The 22,243-nt window shown below is 39.7% G+C and overlaps 3 protein-coding genes across 5 annotated transcripts in view; 2 read left to right on the forward strand and 1 right to left on the reverse strand.

The window, feature by feature from the left end:
• rad9a (RAD9 checkpoint clamp component A) overlaps positions 1-4,718 on the forward strand; it is a 9,537-nt gene extending 4,819 nt beyond the window's left edge. For both annotated transcript variants that reach the window (XM_047353173.1, XM_047353174.1), the window contains 2 exons: positions 2,604-2,832; positions 4,295-4,718. In XM_047353173.1, the coding sequence (XP_047209129.1) occupies positions 2,604-2,832; positions 4,295-4,411 (346 nt within the window). In that variant the 3' untranslated portion in view covers positions 4,412-4,718. The remainder of the gene's footprint in view (positions 1-2,603; positions 2,833-4,294) is intronic.
• tbc1d10c (TBC1 domain family, member 10C) lies at positions 4,702-15,092 on the reverse strand. Its single transcript, XM_047353169.1, has 10 exons — positions 15,013-15,092; positions 14,571-14,818; positions 12,161-12,260; positions 11,861-11,968; positions 10,325-10,431; positions 9,998-10,112; positions 9,433-9,498; positions 8,828-9,017; positions 8,438-8,595; positions 4,702-7,388 (listed from the first exon to the last, which is right to left on the reverse strand). The coding sequence occupies exons 2-10, from the start codon at positions 14,705-14,707 to the stop codon at positions 4,824-4,826; spliced, it is 3,546 nt and encodes a 1,181-aa protein (XP_047209125.1). The 5' UTR covers positions 14,708-14,818; positions 15,013-15,092; the 3' UTR covers positions 4,702-4,823.
• A 212-nt stretch (positions 15,093-15,304) lies between these two features.
• On the forward strand, positions 15,305-20,863 carry ndufs8b (NADH:ubiquinone oxidoreductase core subunit S8b). Of its 2 annotated transcripts, XM_047352971.1 has the most exons (7): positions 15,318-15,472; positions 16,099-16,147; positions 16,224-16,289; positions 16,606-16,695; positions 17,211-17,383; positions 18,492-18,620; positions 18,739-20,863. In XM_047352971.1, exons 1-7 carry the CDS (start codon positions 15,404-15,406, stop codon positions 18,868-18,870), a joined length of 708 nt encoding a protein of 235 aa, XP_047208927.1. In that variant the 5' UTR covers positions 15,318-15,403; the 3' UTR covers positions 18,871-20,863. The 2 variants fall into 2 exon arrangements, with proteins under 2 accessions (XP_047208928.1, XP_047208927.1); XM_047352972.1 differs by lacking the exon at positions 16,606-16,695 and having other exon boundaries at positions 15,305-15,472.
• The last annotated feature ends 1,380 nt before the right edge of the window (positions 20,864-22,243 follow it).

The raw sequence follows: 22,243 nt of genomic DNA on the forward strand, positions 1-22,243 counted from the left end.
GGTTTTAAACCAGATGAAAGTTGTAAACCACCACAGGATGTAACTAAAGCGGTGTGCCGACGGATAGTGCTATTAAAAAAATTATGGCCAGAACATAGTGGGGCGTACTGTGTGCAGCGAGGACTCTGTGCGCACTGTAGGCGGACGTTTGAGGTTTCATACTTGAGCGTACCAATTTCCTACATTTCTGGTGACAAATTCTTATATTTCCCACACTTTCTCCCCCAACATTATGTTCCAACCAGTGCTCAAGGCAAGGTATATAAAGACATTGATAAGTAAGTTTGAATGGCCTACACAAAGCTCTGATCTCAACCCAACAGAACACCTTTGGGACTATTTTGAGTGGACACTGTCAGCCAGAGCTTCTCGCCCAACAACATTGTCTGACCTCACAAATGCTCCTCTAGAAGAATAATGAAACATTTCCATGAACATACACCAGAAAACCTTGTGTGAAGCTTTTCCAGAAGAGTGGAAGCTGTTGTAGCTTAAAGGGTGGACATTATATTAAACCCTGTGGGTTAAGAATGTCTCTTAAGTTTATTTATGTTTCAAGGCAAGCTCCCCAATACCTTTGGCAATATGCTGCATATGCCATACATGTACATTTGGAATAACTGCCAGACTGCCAGGAGAAACCCTCTTTACTTTAAAAAGAATTTGGCAACACAACTTAGACCTTCAAATGTGAGTCTGAATGAACCACAAGAGATCTGCAGCAATGCCCTTTGAGCAGACATAAACATAGAGATGTTTGATCGTAATGCACGTCACCATGCATGACTAAAGCCAAATACGGCACATCAGCACAAACACCTCATACCAACCGTCAAGCACAATGGTGGACGGGTGATGATTTGGACATATTTTGCAGCAACAGCTCCTGGGTTCCTTGCAACCACCAAATTCACCACATATTACTCTGTAAAGTTTTCTAGAGTCAAATATGAGGTCACCTGGCTGACATCTAAGCTTGGCCAAAACTGGATCATTCACGCTGTTGAGCAACTTGTTTGTCGAGCGTCCTCCACAGAAGAAAAGACTGATAAAATCAAATGGTGAATAACTACTTATTTGCTGCTGAAGGTGGTTCTACAAGCTACTAAATTATGGGGTATACTTAGTTTTACATACTCAGCTTCTCCATTTTGGCTTCATCTCAGTTGAATAAATCATGATATGGTGGAATGTGTTGCATTAAGTTGTGTTTTATGCTTACAACCAGTGAAACACTGAAAGAGGGTTAGCTTACCGTCAACGATGGATCATTTGTCCTTCTATGAAACAAGCTCCGGCAGCACCATATTAACTCTGGTGGGGCCTGGCTGAAAGCATGTTAGTCCTTGTTACCAGAGCTGATTGTTGTTCTTTACAAGTACAGGGTGTCTTTCTAAGTGTGGAATCTGCTAATAGAAATTTCCAGGTCTGGATAAGTAAGAAAAAAGGAAAATTGAGTTTGGAAAATGTCCAAATTTGCAGATATAACACCCATTTTCTAGAATACACAAATATGATTTTCCGAAGGCTAAAGGGCTTATTTTCATTGGTTTTGTTTAAATATCTTACTGATTTTCTGCATCACAACTTAATTTTACTATTTTAGATATGTTAGTACCTTTTTATAAAATGTTCTGGGTTAGGGGACCCACAGATAAATACACGCTCGTTAACCAATCATAAATTTATTTGCTTTTTTAAGCCCCTCATCCAAGGAAGCGTGGTTCTTAAATGTAGGAATTTAAAATAAAATAAAAAACGTAGGAATTATCTTAAGATGCCAAAGAATAGAACGTCTTTTTCTTTGTTTTTAAAAACCCAATAAAAAAACAGCTCTTAAATTGTGGTTAAAAAAAGTCCATCCTGCATGATTTGAGAAATCTAATCATTACTTGTACTGATTTCAGTACATTTAGATTAGGGACGGATATTTCTCATATGGTTTATCAGTATCGGTGGGGAAACGTCACGATAAGAACTGTGATTTATTGTGATAATTATTGTTTTGCTGTTAAGTTTTATTGTAAGGACAGTTTTTGTATTAGTAGGTCTCTGAATGTGGGCAAAAATCAATTTTGTGGGGGATTTTGTTGGTTTTAAAGTACTTTTTTTCTCAACACGCATGTTGTTATTGCAATAAAACAAGATATTGTGCTCAAATCTGAAGAGTATACCATGGTACCATCCCTGGCATACCAGAGAAACAATCTTTTTCTGTTGAATAAAGCTGGTTTAACAGTATTTCAAGATTTGAGGAGCATTCAGACTGTTTAGTCCTTAGGTCTCCAGAGTGTTACCAAAACGCACCGATTCTCATTTTAAAATGAGAAATGTGTTGGTACCTTACAAGTAAAAGCACTTAACCTTCAGTTATTGAATCCACATGAAATAAAAACAAGGTTTCCTGCCTGTCAGAGGAAGTGGTAAATATTCTGGCATATCACAAATTTTGGATAATCACATAGGCTCATTTAGACGGTTTATTAATATTTTAAAAAGGTCAGTTTTCCATCACGGTTTGTTGCCTTCTGTTTATCTTAAGGTAGTTTGATTTTAGTCTAGATTTATTCTCCCCGACTCACTCCTCCTGACTATCTCCTCAGAGCCGACGCAGAGCAGCTGCAGCCTCCTGATGACTTCATGAATGACGACATGGATGCCTATCTGATCGCCATGGATACCAGCGTAGCACCAGGTCCCTCCACCGCAGACCCGCCCACATCCTCATTAGCCACATCCAGAAAGCCCCCGGCACCCAATTACAGGACCAGAACATACAGTGAGGAGGAGGAAAATGGGGTAGAAGATCCAGGGAGACCACCAGATAAAAAGGTAAAGTTTAAAAGAAGATGTGACATTTTCCAGGTTTGGGCTTATTTATTTAAACACATGCAGCACATATCAGGGCTTCAGTGCGATTGTTTTGATGTTGATACTAAAAGTTCTTAATTTTATTCGAGGGGTTTAAATAATAACAATTACCTTCATTGTGTATTTATATTAATGGTGCATTTAATGTCAAGCATAAATCTGGTCTTCTGACCTACAGAATGAAGGAAATTAAGTGCCACAATCTTACAGAGTTAGTCAGAGGTTTACATAGACTCATCATCACACAAAAAGGTCATTTATGGACCCCAAATTATAGGAGTTTTAGGTTATGATGCTTTTAGTGAAATGGTGGAAAAAGTCAGATATTTCAGTATTTGACCTGCCAGTTGCAGATCAGGGCAAAATTGGCTAGATGCCAATGTACTCACGCATTTCTACTGAAAATACAACTTTTTCCCATCACTTTGTCTTTTGCAATGAAATTATAGATCTAATTGCTTTTATTATAATTTGAAAGTCATCAGTTAAACCCACTGAAATTATTTGATAAAACATTGATTGCAGCTCCAATGTTACCTGTAACAGGTTTCTTGTTATTTTGATTTCAATACAAAAGGCAGTCCTGCTGTATGGTTTCCACAGCATTACTGTCCGGATTTATTGTGGCCACCAATATAGTAAAGCCCAAAATTATTCATATTCCCGTAAGACTTAGATTTACAGTAAACTTTTGATTTGACCAACATGCTTCCTCAGGTCCAGTCTGAGTCCTGACTTGAATCTGATATAGAACCTGTGGTGGGAGCTAAAGATTAGGGTGATGGCAAGGAGGCCTTCCAATCTCAGGAATTTAGAGTGTATCCTCAAAGTTAAATCATCAAAATGCAAGTGGAAGCATGGAAAAGGTTTGATTGCTGTAACTCCACTGATAATTTAGAAGGGTATTAAAGGTTTTTCAGTATCCCATTTTTTTAAATTAAAAATAAATAAAGACAGAGACAATATGTATTTTTAAAATGATGTCCATTGTCTCATCCTGGAGATGTCTGTATCACTTCCAATCCGAGACAAACTTCTTGATGAATGAAAATAATTTGAAATTTATATCTGCCAGTTATATGAATAGATTTTGGCTTTATATAGTTGTATTTGTCTTTCTTGTAAGCAAGGGAAAAGTGTAGTAACCTTCTTTCAGCCAGCTGACCAACTGCACAGCACCAAGTGGGGGAGGGGAGGTGTTGTTACTCTATGATCCACAAAGCTGGAGAAAACTCGGTCACTCCGGGGCTATTTCTGACATGTCATTAAAAGCACCAAACCATAGGAACGGTATGATGGAAAATGTTAATGTTTTTAAAGCTGTATGTTGGTAAATGTACCTTGATGTCAGTAACAAGCCCATGCCTAGTAGATACACTGATTATAATTCGGCCTTGTAACAGCTTTCCGTATTCTCCTACAGTTCTGCTCCCTGTTCTTTGGATCAGTACTTCCTCCATCCCCTCAGATGAGCACGCAGCCGGTTACAACTCAGGAGGTGCTGGCCAGCGACAGCGAGGGTGAAACTGAAGCAGAATGACGCTCAGAGACACGGACTGATCAGTGCGCTGTTACACCACTGCACCTGGATTACTTGAAACTTTGGATCCTACTTTTTGTTTTTACTGGACAGTGCAGAGACTACACAGACCTCCTTCAACGGACAGTGCTGCGCTTTTCTTACTGCATCCCAATCAGAGGCTTCTGATGTTCATGTTGAACCTAAAAACTGTGATGATGTGAAGCTGAACATGAAGCACTTCAGTTTGTTTTTACTTTCAGTCTGTCTGATTGATGGAGAAGCAGTTGCACCAAAGAAAATAAATTTGCTTTTCATATTATATAAACAATATTTATTATTTATTTACATCTGAAATGGTCCAAGTATAAACCAAGGTTGAGGTCAGACAAGAAAGGGAGATGATGTAGCCTAAAATCAGATGCCGTTTTTGTTAAAAGTAACATTCAGCATAAGAATCAGAATGTCTGAGGATCTGTGAGCCCGTCTTTGCAGACTGAGCAACACCGTCGCTAACTTTCTCCCTCTGGGCTTGAAAACTTTTGCCCCTGGTTTGTGGTTTCCTCCTCTCTCTCTCTTGTTCCTTCTCTTTTTTCTTTTTCAGCTTCTCCTCCTCCTTTTCCTTTCTCTCCTCCTCCCTCCGCCTCCTCCTCCTCTCCCTGGAGCTCAGCTTCTCCTCCGGGTCATCCTGGACTGGCTCATCTGCTGGCGTCATGTCGCTGAAGTCCTGAATCAAGATTTTGGGTACCTGCATTTTGGGTTTCTTATTCGGCTTGGCCTTTTTGGGTTGCTCTCCTTTTAGTTTGCGGAAGAGCCTGAAGCGCTTGGAGGTGTCGGGCTGTTGCTCCTGCTGCGGCACCGCCGCATCATCAGCCACTTCAGAAACAGATTGCTCTGATTTTACTTCTTTCGGTTCTGATTCTGGTTGACTAGGGCTGAAGTGGGATTGGTTAGTTTTTTCAGGATAGCTGAAGAGATCCTCTGAAAGTCTGCGTGTTAACTTGGAGCCACGTGAGCTGGAGGACTTCCGCAGACAGAAATCACCAGAGGAGCGACTACTGCGGCGTACAGATGTTTGCTTCTGGCTGCTGTCACTGAGTTCAGCAAGGTCTTTTGCATCCTGATTAATTTTTTCTTGGATATCTTTGTAGCTGTCAGAATTTGGTTCACTTGTTGGTCCAGGAGAAATTAAGACATTTTCCTCTCCTGCTTTGCTTTCTGGAACATTTTCTGTGCTTTCTGCATCCTCCACAGTACCTGATGCTGACTGTTCGGGTGCTTGAATGTCAGAAGTGCTTATTTGTATCTTATCAGACTTCACTGACTCATCCTGTGTTAAAATCTCCTCTTTTTCTGCAGATGATGCACACTCGGCAGCCTCCTCGTATGTCTGATTGTTTTTTTGTGATTCCTCTGAATTTATTTGATCAGAAACACATTCCTCGCTTTGTGTATCTAGATGTTTTGGCATTATGTCCTCTATTTCCTGTGCAGTGCCACCTACTGCCATGGTCTTTATTTCCATCTCCTCCTGTTGATAGGTGCTTTCAGGTGCAGATGGTATCTGTGATTGTTCCTCTGTCAGTTCTTCTGGCTCAGTTTGTATTAGTTTAATATTTAGGTCGTCCTGCACGGCTGCATTTTCTGCCAGGACATCAGTTTCTGTCTCTGTCTGGGTGTGGGACTCTGCTTTTTCTTTTTCTATGAATGATTCATTGCTGTAGCATTTTTCCTGTGTCTCTGTGATCACTTCTTCTTGCCCCTCTTGTGTGTCAGTTTTAGGATCCAGGTCTCGATGAGATTCTGAGTCCTGGTTTGTCTCACTTCTCGTCTCTGAGACCTTGTTGGCCGCGTCCATCTGCAGCGGTTGTGAGTTTTCAGTTTCTGTACTAGCCTCTGGTTTCATGCCAGCTTGTGTGGTTGGCTCCTCCCATGATTCTGTGTGAATATGAATCTGAACCTCTGTGTTTGTGTCTGTGTTTTCTCTCTGAATCTCTGTGTGATTTTTCTCCACGGTGGTCTTGTTTTTATTTTCTGCTGCAGGGTTCTCTGCTTCCTCATGCATATCTGTTGCCTCACTCTCCTCCTCATTGCTTTGTTCTTCTAGAACATGTGATTGGCCCAGATGTTCCAGCTTTTCTGAGTTCTCTGTCTCCTTATTTATTTGTGTATCCCCACTCTCCTCCTCGTTTTTGTTACTTTGTTCTTCCAGAACATGTGATTGGCCCATATTCTGTAGATCTTTTCGGTTCTCAGTCCCATTAATTTCTGCTGCCCCGCTCTCCTCCTCATTGCTTTTGTGATTCTCCTCCTCCAGAACTTCTGGTTGGTTTGGCTTTTCTTTCTCCTCACATTGAGATGAGTCTTCTGCAGTTTGGGAATTATTTTCAACCGATTGAAACTGCCCTGTCTTTTCTAAAACTATTTTGCTTTCTCCCATCTCTTTGCTTTCATCCTTTTCAGATATTCCTGCTTCCAAAGGCTCATGCTGTTCTTCTACTCTTACTGTATTTTCTTTGTGGTCTGTTGGTGAGTTTTTGTTTTCTTCTTGTTCATTTTCTTCTTCAAGTTTTGTCTCAGTTTCTGTTTTATGTCCATCTGAAACTACGTCTTCTTCTTGGACACCTTGAATCTTTTTAAAATCTAAATCACTCCAGCTTTTCCAATCCTCCTTTGCTTCTATTGAAAGATGCCTTGCAACTTTATTGCCACTCTCGCCAGCATTGACTTTTCCTCTCCTAAACTTCTTGTGAAGGAGGGAAGGTGACAGCGAAAGAGTAGAGGCAGAACGAGCAAGAGGGACAGACAGATTCCCCTTTTCTCTTTCCTTCCTCTCACGTTCTTCCTCCCACTGTCGAACTCTCAAACACGCCATCCGATACCCATAGCAGCGACCCCGGGGGTCGAATGTAGACGAAGGTTTGTCTGTCCTCCACCTTTGCAACTCCTTCTCCATCCGCCTCTTCAGGTCTTTACCTGAGAGTGGCACGGCGCAAACCTGAAAAGATAATATATCTGTGAATTCAGACAGTGACTTTGTCCAAAATATATTTCCTCCATACAGAACTTTCTAAAAGTATTTATACCACTACACCTTTAAACCATTTTCCATGATATACCCACATACTTTAATGTATTTTGTGTAGACTTTTTACAATAGACTATCACAAAGTAGTTCATTTGTATTCAGCCCCTATTTACTCTGTTAACCCCTAATTAAAATACAACCAGTTGCCTTCATAAGTTATCTTTTTAGTAAATTTAGTCCTCCTGTGTGATGTAATCCCAGTATAAATCCACCTGTTCTGTGTAAACCTCAGAGGTTTGTTAACAAGCATTTGTGAACAAACAGCCTAAATGAAGACAAAGAAACACTGCAATCTGAAAAGAGGAAGACAATTGTTGAATGAAAGCCATAGGAAGTTTAAAGGTTGCCCTATGCCATGAGGGTGAGGTGGAAGAAAGTGCTCTGGTCCACATGAAAACTGCTTCACATCCCACAGTGAAAATGTGGTGGTTGCAGCATCAAGCTGTGAGGAAGCGTCACCTTAGCAGGAACAGGAAAGCTGGTCAGAGTGGACTGGAAGATGGATGAAGTGAAAGACAAGGTAATCCTGATTTGAGGCAGGAAAAACTTAACACGGGAAAGGAGAGTCACCGTTTCATCAGGACAGGAACTCTAAACATACAGCCAGAGCTACAATAAAATTATTCAGATCAAAGCACGTCAAGGTGTTAGAATGGCCCAGTCAAAGTCCATATCTAACTCAAATTAAGAATCTTTGGCAAGAATAGAGTAGTGGTGTCCGCAGACACTGCATTGAATCTGACTAAGCTTGAGCTATTGTGCAAGACAAATGGGCAAAAATATTATTATTATGTGCTAAGCTGGAAGAGACCCCAAAAGATTTTCAGCTGTAAATGCAGCACAATTATGCATTATTTTGTGTTGGTCTATCTCAAAAAACTTCGAATGAGATACACAGATGTTTGTGGGTGTGACAGAATGTAAACATTTCAAAACTTTTGAATATGTGTCAGCATTACCTCTGCTATGAATGACTCCTCCTCCTCCTGAACATGTTCCCTGACACCCCTCAGCCTTTCCAGAGTCTCCATCTGGCCTGCGCACTGCTTCCTCTGCTCGGCCCGACCCAGGACGCACCGCACCAGCACCACCGCCACCTGGAGCAGCACCTTCACACCTGGACAGCACAGATGGGAGAACTTCGTTGATAGGGATGCACAACAATGGCTGCAGCGTCAAATATGAGATACATTCACACATTCCACAGGGTTTGTGGAGGAGACGCATACCTGTTATCTGCTGCACCTAAAACATTTTTCACTCCGTATTTAAGTAAATTCTTCTAAAAGAATAGATTCTTTACTTTTAGTTTTCTGTGTAAAAAAAAAAAAACACATGCTAAGACACACCATAGCAGAAGAAGAGGTCCCAGACTCGGAGAAGTGTGTTAAATGGCAGGTGACGTGTGAACAGACACATTAACCAGTCGGTGGCGAACATGAGTGGCTCCACCCCATGCTGCTGGAGATGTTTGTGTATAGCCGGGCACATCTTCTTCAAGACCCAGGAAAGGATGGCCGCGTCAAACAGGACTCCCTCCTACACAAAACACCACTCTGTTAGACAGCTACATCTTCTAAACTCTGGCTATATGTGCTTCCTCGAAATAGCTGGCGCAGTAAATGAAAAAGATTTTCTCACAGAACAACATGGAATATGATCAAGTATTCCAGCTACGAAAAAGTATTTGAAAAGATAATGGAGTAAGGAAAAAAAGGTGTATTTCATCCATCCATCCAGTTTGTTCTTTTATTTGTTTGTTTTTTGGTAATAATTATTATTTTAACATTTAAATATACTATACTTTTCAAAAAACAGTCTGGAATTTAAATCTGGAAAGATATAGAATTTTTGACAGAAAAATGTGAAGGAAACATTCATCCAATAGGAAACCTTACTATTCATCCAAGCTAAGGTGGATACCATGGAAACATGTAGCTAAGTGTGGACTCACCAGCAGAGGACTGTAGTATCCAGGCAGGTACTGCTCACTGATCTGAACCAAACACCAGAAGGCCTCCTGCCAGACAAGAACAGGTATATAGGGATTGAGTGGCTACTATAATGAATATTCCCCTAAGAACGAGTATTCAGTGGTGAAGCAGGCAGACGAACAATGTAACAGGTTGTCAGTGTCTGAGAAAGTTGTTTAATTCCTGTTGAATTTACTTTTTTATCAGTATCTATGTTATCAACATAAAAACACAGACAATAATCTAAACTACAAAGGCACAACTATATGCCAAATTCAGCTCATTCTTTATGGTACCCTTAAATTCATTCAATTTGTATGAATGTGTTTTGCATCTTTCTGCCAGTAGTTTTTCAGTCAATATGTGCTGTTAAATTATTGTATTTAACAGCACATATAAAAGCCCGTATTGCACTGAAAAGAAGCCATTTAAAAGAGCTGATCCACATGAGTAAAAACTAAACTTTGTAGTTTGACAGAAACAATGATTGTTTTCGACATGAACATGCAACCAGTCTGCAGAACAGAAACATGTTATTGGTCCAACCTCAGCAGGCATGTTCATCAGAAGCACCGCAGCCACCGGCCCCTGAGCCTGGCAATAACCTTCCTCTGGTTGGAACTGAGTGTAAGCTTTCAACACCCGGAACAAGCCCCGCTGCCTGCACACACACATACACAAACACACCACAGTAATAAACCACACAGCACATACAGAGCCGCCAACTTAAGTTAAGATCTCACAGTTCAGAAACATTTTATCGGTGTTTAATAAAAGAAATAAAGAATTATCTTGCAGGTGCGATAACTAAAAGCATCAAAAAACGTACTGTGCTCTGTTTGTTGACAAAAACAGTGTAGAAACCATGCTTACCCGTGTCCGTCTTTAGAGAGGAACATCTCGTGGAAGGGGAACTGTCGATCTAGGTCCCTCTCGATTATATCCACCCAGCTCTGCAGGCCTGGCTGTGAGTCTAGAAACTAAAAAAATGAATCATTAATATTCCCAAATCATGCAGAGGTAAAATGGCAACAATAATTGATCTGCTCTACAGGTGCAACTCATCTTGAATATCATCCAAAGGTTTAATACTGTATTATATAGATGTATTGCACACCTAGTGATATATATGTGTTTAAATGTTAGTTGTGATGGTCATCTCTTATAGACACTCAAAACCCAAAATTTTATTTCTCAGAAAATAAGGTTACATAAAACCAATGAAAACATTTTTTAGCACATAAATGTTGATTTTCTGACAAGTATGCCCATATACTGAACAATGCATGCTCTCAATACTTGGTTGGTGCTCTTTTTGCATTAATTCCTGCATCTCTGCAGTGTGTCATAAAGCTGATCAGCCTGTAGCTGGTGGCCCTCCTCTTGTCTTTGTTGCTGGTTCTGGTTTTATCATCTTCCTCTTGACAATGCCCCATGGATTCTCTGTGGGGTGTGAGTCAGGAGAGTCTGCTGGTCAATGAACCACAGTAACACCATGAACACTGAACCAGTTTCTGGTATGTTTAGCAGTGTGGGCAGGTGCCAAGTTATCTTGGGTAATTACATCAGCATCTCCATAAAGCTTCCTAGCAGAGGGACAGCTGTACTGACTTTGAACGAATCAACACTGCACCAGCAGATGACATGGCTACCTAAACTATCAAAGGCTAAATAAACTACCCAGTGGACCTCCAGAAACTTGGATTCTGTTCCTTTCCATGTTTCCTCCAGACCATAATTTCCAAATGAAATGCATAATTTACTTTAATCTGAAGAGATAACAGTTGGACCACTGAGCAACAGTTTTGTCTTTTGGCTCTGGAAGCATTTACTCCAGCCACCGTCCACGCTTTGTGAGTCTCACCAAATTTTCGAATGGGGTTCACAGATTTACAAATCACTCAGTCTGTGGTTATCCCTGTTGCTTGTGCACCTTTTTCTACCAGATTTTTTCCTCCCACCAAACTTTCCATTAATATTCTTGAAAATGGCACTCTGTAAAGAGCCACCTACTAGCAATAACCATTTCTGCTACAGCTGTCAAGTCAGGAGTCTCCTCCATCATTGTGTAACACAAGATTTCTGTATTAAAAATCCTGTTTAAATGTAAAATTACAAATTTCTGTTATTTGTTGAAAGTAATAATTATCAAAATGAACATAAAATAGACCCTTGAAATATAGCACTGGGTGTGTTGTTAATCTATACAATAATTACTGAACTAAATTAACTTTGCAATGCTATACTAACTTTTTTACATGTAGCACAAACATGTTTGCATTTAATGAGAAAATTATTTTTAGCTATTTATTAAATATTCAGCTGAACTATAAGTCGTATTTCAACAAAATCTATGCAGTTGGAAATTGCTACAATCCATAAACCCCGTGAAAATTCAATAGGCCTTGCCTCATAGAGTTTTTTATTTTGTGCCATTCTGTCCGTTGCTCCGCACAGCAGAGGCCAGCATTTCGCTCGGAGTGAAGCAGGGATTCCTTTCTGGCACTGAAGCTTGACCTGCAGAGACATCAAGACCCAGAATGAGCTTCCAATGGTCATACACAAGTTAAGCAAACAATACGACTCGTCATGACAGTAAATAAAATAAGGTTATTCTGCTCTTTTAACATTTTTATAATAGTTATTTAGCTTATCAAGGCTCTAAACTGAAGAAGAGTTGATTTGCTTGTCATCTCCATCAGGACGAACCTTGCTGCTCTTCTTAGACAAGATGAAGTCCCATTGGCTCATGATGTTGATCCATTTGGCCTCCCGCTGCCTGACCACCTCAGGGGATGGGCCAACACTCCTGACACACAACACAGCAAACAAAACACCAAGAGAGTAATTTCATCACATATTGTTTACAAAGATAACCTATAGACTAATTTTGCTTTGTGCCATTACTGCACAGAGACGCAGAGCTACAAAAAACAAGGCAGGAAACAGGAAAACCACACGCTAGCAGTTTCACGTCTCCATGGCAACAGGTCAGGATGTTATCAATGGGGAAAATGTGAAGATGACAGGTAGCAGGTTGTTTTGCCTCTCTTATTCTGATTTAATACAGCTTCATCTGCAGCCATCACTGTGTTCAGTGTTCACTTATTGTTGTGTAAATAAGTGTGTAAAAGCTTTTGCCACATAATTATAAGGATATGCATCAGGCATTGGCTGCTTCAAGTATGAAAGTATATTAAGGTTTTAAAAAGTTCAAAACTGCTCAAATGTTCTGTTTAATCTGAAGGTGTCAGACTCACCGACGATGCCTCTAGCTGTTTAAAGAGGAACTAATCCCCAAATCAACTTTTTTGCAGATAAACTGTATAAATTTGGTCTTAAGATTGCTATCTTTATTTTACTGCGCAATTTTTTACATTTTCATGTAAGCTTGTTTAATTCTGCGATATTAGTTCTAAGCCGTCTTAGTGCTGCCCTCTTTGGGTTGAACAGTGGCTACTGCAGTTGAACTTTCCAATTGGTTCAAATGGTACAGCCAGGTACATGTTTACGTCACATCCCCGCATTCGAGTATAAAACTATCTCACTCAGAGACGCCCCCATTCTGTCCTCTGCTGCCTAAGCAGCACCGACTTCAGGCATCGCTGAGCACCTTGAACTGATGAGGCTCAGGCCCGCTGGGCTCCATAAATCGTCCCCCAACCTCGAAATCTGGTGACGAGGGGAGTGAAAAATCCTAACCCTCATAAGATTTGTCCATGCCGAAACTACCAGCGTCGCTTCATGTTTCAATAAGTCAGATTAAGCTAGCTGCCACTTTCCCTTGCCCTCATGACCTTGCTTAACCTCCGCCACTCATCGCCACACCTGGCCGTACCCCTCAGTGTCTCTTTACACCACCCACTTTGGTGGCATTTTTCTAAATTTGTCTGGGGTTGGGGTTATGCTTTTACATCGTGTTTAATTCCACTTTTAAAAGTAAGATAATGCAGCGCTGCTCCTACCCCACCTGTTGCTTCACACTGACGCTCAGCTGGCTGAAAGAAGGCTGACAGGCAGTGTCTGGAAATATTTTCAGTGGCAAATAACATGGACACACATGGTTTAGAAAGTATATGAAGCACATACCAATTAAATTATATTATACATTTTTGTTTAAAAACATCGTGTAAATACTGTGAATTTGTGGCATCGTTTTTACTCAATGTTAACATGGTGAGGAAATCTCCCAGTGAGGCGTGCTGACCTTGCACCACTAGAGTATAAGGAATAGTGTTACTGTTGGCGTAAATATTTAGATGTTCTTCTCTGATTTATGGGAGATAATTTTGGAGCTTGACAGAGTTGTTCAACCAGTCTTTTTAGTTTTTTATTTATAAACGAATAAAATAAACAAAATGTGGAAGAAATGATCTTTTCTGGCTATGATCCAGATGAAAATGTTGTGTGGATATGCAAATATGCACATTTAAATAACAATTTAACAAGTGCCTAAAATAATCTTAATTACAGATTTAAATAAAATACCACACATTATTTATGTTTGTGCTCTGTTTACAGCTGGTGCATTTTCTCTCTTTGGTAATTAGCTTAAAAGGTTCATCTTCATTAAGTTTCGCCCCTTTTTTGTCCTATTTTGTTTGGTAAAACACATGCCATTTTTTTGTTTTTTTACCCTTTTGGCCTTTATGTGCAGGATGCACATGTCGCTCTACGGCATTAACACACAGGTCTTCAGATATGTGGCCGCGTATAACTTCCTGGTCTCGTCATGGGAAGACAAAAATAAAATGTGTCTGTTGCTGCAGGCTACCTTTATCCACATTTTCTCACATTGACTTTGCTCATTTGAACCCATATTATACCCTGTTTAAAAAATGGCAATTTGACATCAGTTAAATTAGAAGCTATAAATTACAACCGTATGGTAATATATGAACTGCATGGGTTTAATAGCGTCTTCAACCCACTGAGATATTTCTTTGTATATTATTCATAAATTGCTCAGTCTGAATTTATATCTTCAGTCCTTTTAACATTTGTGTGTGATCTTGAGTTTTAAAAGTGCTTTATTTCCTTAAGGAATGTATGTGGTTTTTATAGCAGGACCAACCCTTCTGATAGTAGCAGTGTTCCATGATCCTGCAGATGTACTCACCCAGCTGTTGATCCATTGGTCAGAATGAAGCCAAACCGGTCCGTTTCTGGTTCTAGACTGACCTCTGATCCGGCATCCGATCCAGAGTTGTCCTCCTTACTCAGATGCTTCTGGGCTTGACTCGATTGTTTCAACATCTTTGCAGCACAGAAGAAGGGTGGCTCTTGTGGTTCACTTTTTAAAAGTGTCCCGAGTCATGAAGATTTTAAGATAATCTGGCTGTGCATCTTGAGGAGTAATAATCCCATCTGAACCAAGCAACAGTAGTTAGTCGTCAACCTGTTCACAACCTGTTTTTTTATTCTGCTGTTATTTCTTTCTCTGAGACACACTTGTCTTAGGGTTGGGAGAGTATTGACAGGAAGCTACGAGAGTGTTAACTTCCTGCCATTCAACCAGAAGCAACAACAAATGTAATTTAATTTAATTTAAATGTAAATACCTTTTACATTCCCTTCATTATTGCTTATTTGTTTGCCGAAGAGGTGCAGCGCGAGGTCCTCCAGTGATGGAAGTAGAAGATAAACTTCCTCTCTCTCTCTGCTGTTGTTCAACTGCACCCGTTACACCGCCCTTGTCTGTCACTATTACAGATTGTGGTCCAGTAATAACGTCTTTTTAAATAAAGATCTTAGATAGTTGTAGAAGTTTAAATATTATTTTGCAAGCATGACACATTTGTGTTAAATATTTAATATGTTTTTGTGCTTTTTAAAGTATTGTACTGTATTGCCAAAGAGCTGTGCTGCAAATATACAGTGTTCAAAGTAATGCAAATTAAGAAGGAAATATTAAAAGGTTAACAGGGTCGAGACATTGTAGCTCATAGATAAATGGGTTTAACGAGGCGCTTTGAACGCAGCATTTATAAAACTGCGCAGTTCAGGGAACTCGTTTCAGAGGTATGTGCCGTAAAAGATTATTACAGCTAAACAATTGCTGTTAGTTGATACTTTAACCAAAAAAAAAAACGGAACATATATGGTTTATTGTGCCGTTCTCTGGAATTACCCTAAAATAACCAGCTCGTCAACAAGGAAGAAGCGACGTAATAGCAAAATAATCCTTTTGGAGTAGACTAACAAATAGGTTTTACCAGAAAAACACTTAAAACCTTATAATATATGCTGTAAGGACACCATTTGGTGCTATGCGTTTCAGAGCATCGTTAATTCCGTCTTCAAAAGAACGACCCCATCCCACCCCCGGGTTAAACCGCTACAACAACTATATTATCTGCTGTTTTCTTCTTAACTGCTGTTTGACGCAAAAAAAAAAAAAAGAGACTTTTCTGCCGTTCCGCTGCCTTTTGTGTTTACTTGAAATTGTTACATGGTGATAATTGTTTGAAGGAACACTCTTCTTTTTTCCCATTCTCCCGGCGTTCCGTGAATGTGTCATACAGCAGGGATTTGGGGCGCCAGATTACAGTAGAGCAGTCCTCAACTGGCAGTCTCCTTACATTCTCTGGGTTTTTGCATTGTTATTGTTTGTATGTTCTGTCTGAGCTCTCTTTGTTGTCAATCAGATGTCTGCTGCACTCAGTCTGCGTCTGCTACACTGCTACTCGAAGCACGGTACTAAAAAAAACATTATAGTAACACGTATTTGTGCAAAATGATGCCGGCTCACTTCATGTTTCTGCATCCCTAGGCACATTTGGACCTGGTTCTGGTGTCAGGCGCACATTCAGTGTTAGTGCACTGAGAGAAGGCTACAGTAAGTACTGGACTGAATACAGTGCATTACATCCCTTCAACTTTGAACATTTTGTCATGTTACAACCACACACTTCTGTGTATTTTACTGGGATTTATGTGACTGAGCAACATATAGAAAAGTAGTGCAAAATTTGTAGTTGGAAAGAAACTGCTTTATGTCATAAAATCTCATGAAGATACATTGAAGTTTGTGGATATAAAGTGACAAAATATAACTCAAAATGTTCCTAAGGGTGTGTATACCTTTTCATCTATGTTTCATGTTTAGGAAAAATGACCACATCTAACAGATTATTTCTTTACCCTGCTGGCAGAGTATGTAAATGCTCAGGAGCTGCCAACTGACCTGAGATCCATCACTGACCGAGCTGCAACAACCCTCTTATGGACAGAGCTTTTAAGAGGTCATAGTTAATGTTATTTCAGATGGCCTGGTTCATGCATAGAGTAAAAGCTAAAAACTGTATTTTCTTATCAAAGCTCATGAGAAGACCAACATTTAATTTGAACAACTGCTCACTGTGTGGGCGAAGCTGATAGCTTATACCTTACAGATTTTTGCCCAGCAACATGTTCCTTCTCTATGATGAACACAGTCACTGTAGTATGAATCATTTCCAAATGCACCTGCTGTTTGTAGCCTAAAATACCCAATGCATTTTAATATAAAACTGATTTCAGTTCATTTGACTCGATCAGAGAAGGACAGCAAATGGCATGCCGCCACAGACTTTCAAGGCTGAATGCTTGGAGGTTTTTGTGGAGCTTTTTATAAAAATGAAACAAGTCTGTTGACAAAGACAGTGGTAATCTTAGATTTTCTCTTTTTATACAATTTTTGATTAAAAAAAATGCTTCAATTGAAGTCATCACTTATCTGTAATTGACTGTTTGGCAACGACGCAACAACTCCCTACAGGTTTGGGGATGACCATGAGTTACCTGTTTCGTGAACCAGCCACCATCAACTACCCGTTTGAGAAGGGTCCACTTTCGCCACGGTTTCGTGGAGAGCACGCCCTCCGCCGGTACCCCAATGGAGAAGAGCGCTGCATTGCTTGTAAGCTGTGTGAAGCCATCTGCCCTGCTCAGGTGAACAAAATACATGTTTTCAATTATGCAGTGTCAGTCAAAAGTTTACATCCCTCATCATCAGCATGAATGTCATGTTATTTTTTGGATTTCTAATGATGCATTTAAACCTTTTTGTCCAGCGTAGAAGATGACAAATAGCTTTCATGACTTCTGAAAACTAATCCACACAGGTAAAACAATTACATACAGGCTTAAATTTATACAAACACCCCCAGTAATATTTGAATAAATGTACCTTAGCAAGTTGTAGAGAAACTAAATGTAAAGGCAGAGACTGAGCAATTTGTCTAAAAAAAAAAAAAAAAAAAAAACATGTTCTGAGGTATCAATTTGAGACTTTCAAATCTAAGACGATTGAACCCACTCTCAGTCATGGTGGTGGCAGCATCATGCCGTAGGCTGTTTTGTTGCCAGTGGTACCGGTGCCTTGCACAAAGTGGGTGGGATAATGAAGGATGAGGACTACCACCAAAATCTTTACATTTTCCTAAATTCAGCAGCTAGTTGTTTGAAAGTTAGACACAATCGTGTGTTCCAGTAGAACAATGATACCAAATACACATCAATAGCAGGCTAGCATTAGGCCTCTGAACCTACCTAGACCTCAACCCTGTTTGTAAATGGAGGGACTTTGCTTAAAAGCTAGGTTTCTGACAGCAAACCAACCAATTTAAATGAGCTCCACCATTTCTTCTAAAAACATCCAGCCAGAATTATGCCAGGAGCTTGTTAATGGCTTCAAAAACTACATGTTTGTTTCTGTAGCTAGCAGAGGAACAATTAGCTAATTATTAGTGAGGTTTGCTTCTGTATATTTGAGCTTCTATGTCTAATTTAGACCCTGTTTGAATAAGAGCAAAGCCACAACAAATGTAAACTTGTGTTTGGGAAATTCATTGAAGTTGTTTGTTTTATAATAGTTCCACTTTATAATTAAAGAAATAATTAACAACCACAAATTAACATGACATTTCTGATGATGATGTAAACGTCAAACTGGCTCTGGAGATACATAATCCCAGATCTATAAAATACCTCTTTATACCATCTGCTAGACGGTTATTACTGCTTATATCACTATGAGCCTTTTTCTTTTTCTCCTAAGGCCATTACTATTGAAGCTGAGACTCGAGCTGATGGCAGCAGGAGAACTACACGTTACGATATTGACATGACCAAGTGCATCTATTGCGGTTTCTGTCAGGAAGCTTGTCCTGTTGATGCCATTGTTGAGGTGAGCAAAGGCTATTTATGTATATTTATTTTTTTTGCATTGAACAAACCTGTGACAAAAAGTATGTTTTCCTTTATGCAGTATCTTTGGTTGAAAGACTTTCGATTCTTTTCTCCAGGGTCCAAACTTTGAGTTTGCTACAGAGACTCACGAGGAGCTGCTGTACAATAAAGAGAAGCTGCTCAACAACGGAGACCAATGGGAGGCTGAGATAGCAGCCAACATACAGGCAGATTATCTTTACAGATAAACTGCTGTGTCAGAGATACACCATTGAATATATGCATTAAATAAATAGCTAAATGTAGCCTTACTGATGCAAAAGTGAATTAGGGGTAAGAACTGAAGTCCTGCTGCAGACATGTACAAATTGTACAAATTATACACTGCCTGGTGAAAAATGTCATGTTTTTTTACTGGATCACCGTCATCTTTGACTGTGGCTGATAATAATTTAAGTGTTGTTCTGCCAAGGTTATTACAAACCATTCCCAACCAAAGTAGCAGTTTTAAGACTTTACACTGATGTACGGTTGAACTGTGGCTTAAAGTCTTCTTTAGCACATCTCTCGCCAGACCTACAGCCTGCTGAGCCACCCGTGTTGGAAAATTTTGTCTAATTGTCTTGGCGTTATCATGTGTGAGCATACCTCTGCCATCAGGGATGAAATAATCATTTTATGGAAAAAGAAAAGGTCAGCTAACATATTCAGGTAGGCAGATAACCTTATTTTTGCATTAATCATTTCCTGAAGCAACCCTATGGATTAACACCGATCCACAGTCCTGTATTGTTGACACTATTAATGATGGATTCATCAATGTGTCCACTGCTCTTTTTAAACTAATGCACTCATCACTCTGAATCAGGGTCAGTTTGGACTCATTAGACCACGTGACTTTTTTGCCATTGTTCCGGAATATAATCTTTATGCTTTCTATCAAGCTTTTTTCCACTGTTAGCTTTACTGATTGTTTTTTATTAAGACTATTTATATGCAGTTTAGTGCAATTAATGAGAGTAGTATCCATATTGCATATTTCTTTACTTTTAGTTTTACTATGGTAGAATGGTAGATTGTTGCATTAATTACCCATTTATTAATAAAGCATCTCACAGTTAATCGGTATCTTATATAGCTAGGGGTTTTCCAAAGTGTGGCCCAGGGGCCATATGTGGCCCTTGGAATTATGTTTTATGGCCTGCGGACAAAATTTTAAAATGGCACAAATTTGGTCCGCCAACTCTGGCGGTTGATGCAGTCAAACACTTTTTAAACATATTTAGGACAATATTTTCACCGACAAATTAAAATCTTCATAAAATGGAAAGGTACGGCAAACACTATTTGTCTCGTATTTACCATGTTTTTTTCTTTAATTGTAGGCTCATAGGAAACAGGACCACAAACATCTGGTGACCTTTACTCAAAAGCAGATTTGGAAGCAGCCATTCATTAAATTTGGCTAAGTAGAGCAAGCATTTTTTTCAAGGCCAAGAGAATAAAAAACAATCAGATGCCTATCTTTTAATAAGGCAAGTATGCAAAAAAACCTTGTTAGGTGTTGGATCTTCCATAATCTATGCACCCCTTTTCAAAAAAAAAAACAAAAAAAAAAATCAGACTTCTTTGTTTCATAAAAATATTGCATTTAGTTTAGATTTGAAAAAAGTATATTTTTTAAGATTTCAAAAAATATTTTTTTGTTTTTTTGATTAGAGAAAGAAAAAAAATTACATTTTTATGACCCATGACCACTATTAACTTGAGGAACCTGGCACGAGTGTCAAAAAGTTTGGACACTACTGGTTTAAGCATTTTCCTTTTTTATTTCTTTGACGCAAATCTGAAATATGACCCTTCAACTATTGTCATATCTTTTGTACAAACACTGGAAAAAATGGTTAAAAATTATTAAGCTAGTGATTATCATTAAAGGTGAAATCCAGGAAGTTAGAACCCTGAACATCTAAATTTGTTTTGTTTGTTTTTCAGTGCAAAACTCTTACGTTTTTCCACAGATAAATCGGGGTAGTGACAATTTTTGGCCTGGCAGTGTTCTGTTTTTGAATTGTTTAATGTCGAATTTTGCGCAGTCTGTAATAGACCAATTACTGTGACACAATGATAGCATATTGATTGTATAACTTGAAGATACTATACGTGAGTAATTTTAAAGTACCAAAGCTTTTTAGTAGAAATATAAATATGTTATGTAGAAATAAAGCAGATAAAATAAATCAAGACAGTTTGAATTGGTAATATGAAATAATGTATTGATTTATGAAGCATCAAAGCTATGCAGCTTGCTGGTTCAATGTTGAAAGTACTCGTACTCGTCGTCTTCCGCTTTATCCGGGACCGGGTCGCGGGGGCAGCAGACTCAGCAGAGACGCCCAGACGTCCCTCTCTCCAGACACCTCCTCCAGTTCCTCCGGGGGGAGCCCAAGGCGTTCCCAGGCTAGCCGAGAGACATAGTCCCTCCAGCGTGTCCTGGGCCGTCCCCTGGGCCTCCTCCCGGTGGGACGTGCCTGGAACACCTCCCAAGGAAGGCGTCCAGGAGGCATCCGGTATAGATGCCCGAGCCACCTCAACTGGCTCCTCTCGATGTGGAGGAGCAGCGGCTCTACTCCGAGCCCCTCTCAGGTGGCCGAGCTCCTCACCCTATCTCTAAGGGAGTGCCCGGCCACCCTACGGAGGAAGCTCATTTCAGCCGCTTGTATCCGGGATCTCGTTCTTTCGGTCATGACCCAAAGTTCATGGCCATAAGTGAGGGTAGGAACGTAGACCGACCAGTAAATTGAGAGCTTTGCTTTTCGGCTCAGCTCTCTCTTCACCACAACGGACCGGCACAGCGCCCCCATTACTGTGGCAGCCGCACCGATCCGTCTGTCGATCCGTCTGTCGGGGTCTTGTTCACGAGTGAGGGAAGAATGTTGAAAGTCAGTTCAGTTTATTTACATTGTATAAATTCACACCAGACATTTCAAGACAGACATGTCCAATTATATAATTTCCAATTCATTCCTTTGATTTTGTCCAGTTAATTCCAATGCCATACATTATTAATGCAGTCTGATTCAGACTCAGGGTGAAATGCAACCAACTCATTTGCTTCCATTTATAATTTAATTAGGTCCAGTAACTATAAAGCAAGTTAGAAAGAAATGGTCAGAAAACGAGCAGACGCTATCAGATCTCTACTAAAAAAATGCAATCCCTTATAAAATACATAAATGGATTTTTCTTAGGGTTTGCTTATGCCTTAGGCTAGCTGTCCATGATCACTAAGATATTTAAGGTGTGTAGCGCAAAAAAAAAAATAAAAAATTCAGCATAGGGCCTCATACAACATTTGAAAGGCTCTGAGTAAATAATTTTATGATACATAAAAAATGAAAAAAACTCGTAAGACCTAAACACCTCAAAGGTTGCTCCTCCTTGCTACTGCTAGCTGATGTTTCAGAAATATCTACTGTTTAAAAACGACTATTGCTGCCGGTTAGTACTAAATGCACAACGCGGCATACTGTAGTGTACATTCTCAATTGTGTCTTATCTAAACAAACATATGTCGGAGGAACACAGAATCATGGTCTACCATACATAGTTACCGCTGCG

The sequence above is a fragment of the Girardinichthys multiradiatus genome, chromosome 23 (assembly GCF_021462225.1).
Source record: "Girardinichthys multiradiatus isolate DD_20200921_A chromosome 23, DD_fGirMul_XY1, whole genome shotgun sequence".
Lineage (NCBI taxonomy): Eukaryota > Metazoa > Chordata > Actinopteri > Cyprinodontiformes > Goodeidae > Girardinichthys > Girardinichthys multiradiatus.